The sequence below is a fragment of the Lycium ferocissimum genome, chromosome 2 (assembly GCF_029784015.1).
Source record: "Lycium ferocissimum isolate CSIRO_LF1 chromosome 2, AGI_CSIRO_Lferr_CH_V1, whole genome shotgun sequence".
NCBI lineage: Eukaryota > Viridiplantae > Streptophyta > Magnoliopsida > Solanales > Solanaceae > Lycium > Lycium ferocissimum.
Genome location: NC_081343.1, coordinates 62063603 through 62073087, shown reverse-complemented (window position 1 = coordinate 62073087; position 9485 = coordinate 62063603). Strand labels below are relative to the sequence as shown.

The 9485-nt window shown below is 34.8% G+C and overlaps 1 protein-coding gene across 1 annotated transcript; it reads right to left on the bottom strand.

Moving 5' to 3' along the window:
• Positions 1–5999: 5999 nt before the first annotated feature.
• LOC132047845 (uncharacterized) lies at positions 6000–7397 on the bottom strand. The gene is made up of 3 exons (XM_059438824.1): positions 7138–7397; positions 6819–7080; positions 6000–6608 (listed from the first exon to the last, which is right to left on the bottom strand). The coding sequence occupies exons 1-3, from the start codon at positions 7395–7397 to the stop codon at positions 6000–6002; spliced, it is 1131 nt and encodes a 376-aa protein (XP_059294807.1).
• Positions 7398–9485: the final 2088 nt, after the last annotated feature.

Below are 9485 nucleotides of genomic sequence, written 5' to 3'. Positions count from 1 at the left end.
AAAAAAAAAAAAAAGAAGTGATGCATCATATTATTTCATTCTGGGAGGTTGATACAAGAATATCACGGGGATTGCTTTGTCTTGGTAGTTAATATTTTCTTTCTACATTTTCATTTCGCTATGTTATCATAATTTCATCACTGCCTCTAATATGGCCTGAGATTTTATGTCTTATTTTTAGTATGTTTTTAATTTTATTGGAGAAATTGAGGAGTTTAATATTGCTCAACCTCTATACAGCATTATTTTATAGTCCCTTTTACAGAATGTATTTTACAGTAACTTTAACAGAATGTCATGTAATAATTAAAAGTATAAAATTTTAGGGAATAGTATATTTATAATATAGTTGGGGCCTGATCTCTTCATTGGAACCATTTTGTCTGGCCATTCACTCCCCTTTTTTATTTTTAAGTTTGAAAAAAAAACTATTTTCTATTAATTAAAAATACACTTATGAAGAGTTATTTAACATATTGGCTAATAAAAGAAAATTAAAAAAAGAACAAATATGGGAAGATATGGCCTAAAAAGCTTCATGGGCACACAATGGTTCAAAAGTGAAGTGAGTGAATGATGGTGTCATTTGATGGAAACACCTCTTTTGAATTGTTTTCTAATTAATTTATTGAGAAGAAGTTGAATGCTCGTAATATATATATTTTATACATCAAGATAGAGAAAAAAGGAGATTTTAATTTTGAAGTGTTCTTTTAGCACTAAAATAAATATCTAACCTACTTTGAGTCCTTAGTTTCTTTCTCATTTTAGTGCTTAAAAATGTATTTTAATTCGTGGGCCAGGATTTTGTATAATACCTCGTCCTCCTCTAAAGTGAATTTTGGAAGGTTCTCAATATCCCTCTCATTGGCCCTTTAGTGCATTCTCAACTTTTTATTTAATTTATTTTCTCTTTATATTGCTATGTTGATTGAATAGAAATTCATTATTTAAGCTAAAATGCTCTGAAGATTTGACCCATGCCATAATTTTGGCTGGAATTCTTCTGCCTCATTGAATTTGAAAGAATTTGGCAGATCTTTTTACCAGCCAAATTAAACCTGTAATGCCTACTTTCTTTGATAATAGCTATCTAATAAGGCAGGTACAAATTTCTTCTTAATTGTGTCTACGCTAGTGAGTAGTTCAATGAGGACGTGTGTGATCTGAAAGCAAATACATGATAAACAAGTATTTAGAAATCGTTATTATAATAAAGCAAATAAAAGAGAGAAATCTAGTGAGAATCTCACCTTGAATCTTTGAAGAAAGTGGAATATGTCTTATAAGAACTCACCTCCCCCCCCCCCCCCACCCCACCACACTACTTTGAATTCTGATGATCGATGGAATAGTAGGAATTTACAGTTTCTAGCACCTCCCCATATCTGATAGTCCAAAATCTATGTTAAAGTTTTACCTCTTGTTGGGTTAAACTAGTCTAAATATATTATTAACATGCCGTGTTATTCTTTGCTTTCGATCAAATCTACATTATTTTCTGTAATAAGTCTTATACTATTAAAAGTATCCTAAGCTCAATCTGTAACTTTTTTTTTTCTTTTTTAAAATTTTTATAGCAATTCGCACACCTAACAATCTCCCTCAAGAGTCAAGTTTTACATAACTTTATCAGGCCAGTTATTGCCCTAAACTAGCCTAATGATACTCTTAAAATGATAGTGATATAATATGTCCTCTAAAATAAGTTCACACCTTTTCCTCAAAATATACCTCACACATGAATATTTCCCTTCACTTTATTTATAGCTTATTTTTCTTTTTAATTATCAATATGACTTTATTTCCACCTTTTGGTGGAAAGAGAGATGCCCTTTGACTTTATTAGGCGTCTAAGATTTGACTCCTAATATGATAGGCTATTAATTAAACATATCTTCTTGCTCGTCGTTCATCTTACTTTTGGGCTTGAGGCGCATTCTTTCTGATCACCATTTTGCAACTAGCCCTCAATATAATTTAATTATCGCCACCAGTGTAGTATTTTAAAACTTCGAAATAAAATAATTGGAACAGAGATTCAGATCGAATCAGATCGCATGCAGTGTCTATTATGACATATTCGTCATCATAACCCCTTCGATTATTCATTTTGATACCCAGAAGAAAAATAACCATTGTTTTCCTAATGTTATTCGTTAAGTTGAATTTGAACAAAAAGGTTAATTAGGAAAAAGAAGAGAAAGCATTAAGGGCTGTAAATTTCTACTGTTTCTTTTCGTCTTTATATATTTCAATATTCCATTTCGTATTTCAAGAATAGGATCTCTTTGGTATCATATATTGACATTTAGAACTACGCATGCAGTGAACTAAATTTTATTCCGTTTTATAAAATGGTACATTAGCACTGAATAATAACAAAGATGCTCATCTGCTTCGATCCCCCAAGAAGGATGGATATTACTCTGTAACTTCTTTAGATTGTTGAAATATAATGTCTTTTGACCTCTGAGATATGAGCAGACGTGACACCAATTCTATTAGGAGTACTAATTAATTATTATGAACTAGACGGGCAAGGCAGTCAGTGCACAAAGCATCCCGCATTAATGGGGTTCGGGGAAAGGCCACACCAGGAGTGTGATGTAAACAGTATACCCTAATGCAAGCATTGGCTGCTTTCACGGCTCGAACACGGGATCTATAGGTCTTACGGAGACAACTTTACCGTTGCTACAAGACTCCCCTTCTATTATGAACGAGACGATTCTATCAATTTCGTCAACCTAAATGAGCATAACTCGAATAGCTATTTCATTCTGGATCGCTTGACTTGTCATGGTTAATAGGAAATTAATGATTAGAAAAATAGCCCAATCAAATTTTTTATAGTTGGCTAAATTGCAGCGACATTATGAAAATTTTATTACGCATATAACTCTAAGCTTCTTTATTTTTTTGTTACAATCGATAGTCCATCCGTCCTCTCGATAAAATTACCATTAATATTAACTTCCATTTTCTTTGACTACTAGACAGATCACTTACATAAGATCAACTATTCCTTCTATACATGAAAATGTAAGTATCAGGACAATGAAAAAACACATACAAACATGGCAATGTTAATTATTCTTTAATTTCTCGTTTTCAAGCCCTTTCCGCCTTTGATGACATTTTTTTCACCACCTTAACTTTCTTACCCCAAATCTTGAATATCGTATCTGTGTTCTTTTTATCACTAAAGTTTACTCAATTCTTCTTTGTACTTTTACTATAAAGTAAAAAACATCCATTCTCTCTCTTCTTTTTTCCTTTGGACACCGACCTATATTCGTGATTCATATGTGCATATATGTAACATATTCAAAATTGCATGAGCTAGCTAGAGTGTGAACATATCTATAGAATTTTGACCCTTTTCTTTGTAACTGGATTCTGATGAGTTTCTAATGTGTTTTGCATGGTTTAAAAGAACTAAGTCTAAAGGAGATGGTCTGAATTTTCCTTGAACCTTTCGGCTTTCAGTTATCCTTGCATAATATTTTAATTCCGTTTATTCTTCAATCTAATGTTTGAAGGATTTGCATTCGGTTGGGAGGGAATTAAGATATTTTGTTCTCATTCAAAGTTTGTTAGAAAATAAACGTAAAAAGTTTGTGAATCTCACTTTCCACTATTCCTGTCGAATCAATTGCTCTCTCAATCGATCAAGTCATAATAAGATTAAAATTCATTACTTTCTTGACCCGTAGAACATGAATTAGTTGTTCTCTCACCGGTAATATAACAAATTGTTAATTATATATGCTTAAGAGATGAATTAGAAATTTTATTGTATCTTAATAAACTGCCTAGTGCCTACCGTAAGATGCAGGTTTTATTGTTTAATAATAAAATGTTGAGCCAAATCTGTCGAAGGGTTAATTCGGCGAGAATGAGAAGAATGTTATTGGATTTTCGTAGAAGATGGGCTAGGCCTATAATAAGCTTGGGTCAGTCCGTCAAGTGTTTGGAAAATGGGCTATCCAGCGGGTGTCTAAGCTGGGTCATTTGCACTTTTTCCGTATTTTGTGCTAGTCTTTAATTTTTATCTCTCAATGCAAATAACTTTTTTCGCGGCGCATAAATTTATATTTTAGCATTATAAAATTCACAAGTTATGCCCAATTCCCTTGAAAAACTTATGCTCCACTAGCATAAGTTTGATTTTGAAGGACAAAAATAAAGACAAGCCCATTTGAAGGGAAAACTAAAGACCGGCCCATTTGAAAGGCAAACCGTGCAATTTCTTCGTCTAAGCTACTTAGCGGGGACAATTTGCACGATTGCCCTTATTCGGGGGTAGTCTTTAATTTCTTTCCGTCAAATTTTTGATCTTTAATTTTTGCCCTTCGCATAAAATTTCTAGGTTCCGGGTTCGAACCCTTGCTCAATCAAACATTTTGAATAAAAAAAAAAAATCGCAAGGCAGAGTTTGACTTCAAACTTTACCTTAAGGGGGAGTTTGCCTCAATCTCTACCTTATCAGGCAAAGTTTGACTGCAAACTCTACTTAATGCAGAGTTTTGTAAAGGTTTACATTAAGGTAATTTTTTTTGTTTACTCAGCTGGAATTTTGCAAAACTCTGCCTTAAGGCCTAACTTTTGCCCGAATAGGCCTAACTTTGCTATGAAACTCTGCCTTCCGGTTTTTTTTCTTACTGAGCCGGGATTTGAATCCCAAACCTCAGAGTATTAGGGGAAGGACAAAAATTAAAGACCAGTGCCTTTGAAGGACAATCCGCGCGAAAAAATGACTTAGCAGGGGTGAGAATAATGGATTTTCATAGCAAATGGGCTTGGCCTATAATAGGCTTGGGTCAGTCCATCAAGAGTTGGCAAAATTCAACCGAAGAATGCTCAGCTTCAATTAAACATTTTTTTTTTAACTTTTTTTTTTTTTTTTTTTTTTTAATTTCATAGGAGTAGGGGAAGAGAAAATGGGGAAGGGGATTACAACGTGGGAATTCGACCCCTCACCAACAAGGTGAAAGTTCAGGTATCCAATTTGACTGAGTTTAAAGAGGTGTTGACACCAGAAAAACGAATCACCAATCTTCCTCAAATCGATGAATGACAACTGTAATTTTTTCCTTTTACATTGTCAATGTAGATAACTTAAATTCTATGTATAATCCCTACAATAGAGGCCAATCAATCGTCTATGTTTGCTGTCAGCTATCTCATGATAAATGTCGTGATCCAAAACATTCAAGAATGTTAGACAACAGTTTTGAAAATCTGGCTAATTGGTTAGGTTAGCCACTTAGCCTAACAACTGGTTTAATGTTTAAAAATAGGTTAGATTGTACTGAGTAGTGATAAAATAACCACATATATGTGTCATCACATTCCAATCATTATTATCAATTCAATTCAAGTCTAATACATTCAATTTACAGTTTTTAAGTCTATTTACCAGGTATTCCTTGGTCGCATGTGTTACAATATGCAGTTACCAATTTATTTAATTACAGATAAAGGGGAAGGGAAAACTAAAAAATGTAAATGTGTCACATAAAATTGGAACAAAGGTGGAATAATATGTTAAGACGATTTTTTTTTTTGGTAACAACTGTCAATATATTACTAGAACACCCAACAACCAGTACAAATGAAGAGCACCTACTTCCGGAAACAGAAGTTAGGCCTCCAACAAAACCAGAAAACTAGTTACAAAGTAAGTGTTGAACTAAACTCCTACATCTTTGTGCCTTCTTGGAATTTCTAAGTAAGTCTAATCTTCCTACAATTTCTTTTTTCACCTGTAAGACTACCTCTTCTCTATGTACATTTATACCTTTGTGTAACTTCCAATTCCTTGCTCGCCAGATGTGGTATAACACTGCTCCACACAGTGCAGCTATTATCTCCTTTTTAAATTGTTTCCCATGCTTCCTTCTAATGCCCTCCAAGACTTGTTTGATGCCTCCAGCCTGCACTGTTACACCTCTCCACTGGTTCACTTCATGCAATATAGCTTTAGTCCATTCTCACTCAACAAACAAGTGAGCAGTTGTCTCCATAACTTGAGCTGCAGATAAGCAGCAGTTTACTTCATCCACCTGGATATGAAGCTTAAGCATTCTTTCCTTTGTAAGTAGTCTTCCTTGGACTGCCAACCATGCTAGAAATCTGTGCTTAGGTTGAGCCATAGATGTCCAAATTAAATCAGTTGTCCTTAGCCTGACTTCTTGTCCCACAATTGCCAAATAACTTCTAGTAATGGTGTATTCACCCCTTTCTGTAAGGTGGTACCTGCCTTGAACATACCATCCTTGCATTCTGGCCTTAAGTGAATTAAGTTTCTTCCAATACCAACTACAATCTATGGGTGGTTTGTGTTCCCAAATATTAATGTTGTCCTTCATATAGATACCGTAAACCCATTTGACCCATAGTGATTCTTTACACATGATCAGTTGCCATAACAACTTACCCACAGAAGCGATGTTCCAGTCTCTACTACTTTTAATATTTAGTCCACCTTGTTTCTTAGGATAACAGATTCTTTCCCATGAAACTAGCGCAACTTTCTGCTTCTCCTCTGTTCTGCCCCACATATAAACTCTGCATATCTTGTCTACCTCTTTGAGAATGCTCTGGGGAAGTATGAAAACAGTTCCCCAGAAACTATGAATAGAAAACAAGACTGCAGTTATCACTTGTAGTCGACCAGCGTAAGACAGATGCTTGGAGTAAGTAACATTAATCCTTTATGTCATCTTCTCCTCCAGTAAGTGACAATCAAGCTTAGTCCATTTCTTAGGTGATAATGGCAACCCTAGATATCTCATAGGAAATGTACCTACTGTAAACCCAGTTCTTGCCAATAGTTGATCTCTGGTGCTATCATCTACTCCAGCCAAGAAAATGCTAGATTTATCCATATTAGCTACCAAACCAGTAGCTGCACTAAAATGAGCCAAAGCCTCCATGGCTCTACTTACTGAGCTCACATTTCCTTTACAGAATATCATCAAGTCGTCAGCAAATATGAGATGAGTTAGCTGCAAGGATTTACACATTGGATGAAATCTAAAATCAGGCAAATTACTCATTGTCTTCAAACACCTTGACAAATATTCCATCACCAGAACAAATAACAAAGGAGAGATAAGGTCTCCCTACCTAAGTCCTCTCTTACCAGCAAAATAACCATGTCTTTCACCACTAATCTTAACTGAAAATTTGGTAGTTGATACACATATCATGATCCACTGTATGAACTTATCAGGGAAACCAAACCCAGTTAATGCCTCTTCTAGAAATTCCCAACTCACCATGTCATATGCCTTTCTAAGGTCAATTTTCATGAGGCATCTAGAAGATGCATTCTTCCTATTGTAATGCCTTAGAAGATCAAGCCAGATCAATACATTATGCAACATCGACTTGCCTTGCACAAATGCAGATTGATTGTCTGCTACGATATGATTAACTGTTGCCTTTAGTCTACTACAGATCAGCTTGGATATGCACTTATAAATGACATTGCAATAGGAAATAGGTCTAAATTGACTTGCAAATTCTGGTACCTCTACCTTAGGAACGAGGGCTATATTTGTTGAGTTGATTTGCTTTAGTAATTTACCATTCTAAAAGAACTCAAGCACTGCATCTATAACATCTTGCCCTACTATCTGCCAAACTGCTTTGTTAAGACGATTATTATTACGGTATCTTTAAGTGGTTTTTAGAAAGTCGAATGCTTTAGAAGAAGCTTGTACAGTTACGGAGGGGGTTTTGATTGATTAAAAAAAAAAACTACTTCAACCGATATTTCCTTAGACACGGTCATACATTGAAATCACACTTGGAAAGGGCCCACCCCCGAGCATATGCTTCAACAGGAATCACACAAGGTAGATTAGAAACCTCTAACAAAATATATGCCCGTAACCCAACAGTTAAAGTACATTACATAGTCCTGGAATTGGCGACCTACCCATCTTGCTCCATAATAGTAGTATTCTAGGAATACACCATATCGTGGTCCGTGGAAACTTAATTTAGCAACTCAGCAGCATGCATTTAGTTGTTTTTTCATAACTAGATTCATGTGAACAAATCAGTTGCTCCATAACCAATTCCGATTTCTAATTAACTCTATAAATCTAAATTTGCTATATATTGCTTTGCTCCATGTCTATGATCTTTTTTTCTGAATATCGTCACTGCTTTTTACACGTCAATCTTTTTTTTTTTTTAAATGGGGGTAGAGAAAAGGTAAATGGGAAAGGGGATTACAAGGTGGGAATCGAGCCCTCACCAATAAGGTGAAAGTTCTGATAGTCAACCAACTGAGCTATTAGGATTCTCGTGTTCTCCACGTCTATGATCCTTTTTTCTGGGTTAAAACATTGCACATTTCCACCGGCCCAATATTACTGTTACTGGCCATTTATGGCGTTTGGCTAATTGGCAGCGATACTAGTTGGTTAATTAACGGCAATATTAATGAAGTAGAACTACGTGGTCCCTGCCCACCACCTTTTCAACGTGCAGTATTCGATTATGTTATCCTGTATATTTCCTCTGTTCACTTTTACTTGTCCAATATTTCAAATATAAATTTTTATTTTTACTTGTCATTTTTAGCCTATTAAGACAAGATAATTTCTTTTTTCCTGTTTTACCCTTAGTATTTGCTCACTTCATATTTTTCAAATCTAATAAAAATATGCATCAATTAATATGGCTACATTGGTAAATTGTGCATTTTATTTATTACTTATTTCTTAAGGGGTGTGTATAGTCAAAAGTAGACGAGTAAAATTAACGGAGGAGTATAACCTACCCATTCCAGCTCGTCCTATTTATTATATTGTGCTACAGCGCAAGTAGGAAAGAGTGGTCAACTAGCCAGCTAACCCATTAATCTCCCCTAGCTAGAATTGAGGCGGATTTTAAAGCGGCTTAATTCTGTGGGATCATCATAACTGAAATCATTGCTTTCGGTTCATATATATATATATATATATATAGCCGGAGCCGGAATTTGAAGCTTATGTGCGAGATTCTACAGGAATTGGACAAAAGTTATGTTGAAAATCTTACGGAAAATACCTGATTACGAACACTATACGGGATTCTTGGGAGCTTGAGGTGTGTCCGAAGATATTGTCCTTAAGGATATTTTACCACATGAACAGATCCCCGTGATTAAAGTTCTCTTCTAAGATAAAATTAAACCGTAATCGACAAAAAGATTAAAAAAAGTAACCCAGCAAAATAGAAAACGAGAAGAAGAAAATGTATCATTTGTCACCACCTCAAAGTCAAAACAAATCAGAATTTATAAGTGAACAGATAACCTCTTATTGTTGTTACCAAACGTTTAGATGTGATAATTAATATAAACGGAAAAGGGTCAAATATACCCCTGTATTATTAGAAAAGGATTAAATATACCCTTGTTATATTTTGGGTCCAAATATACCCTTCCGTTATACTTTGGGTTTAAATATACCCCTCCG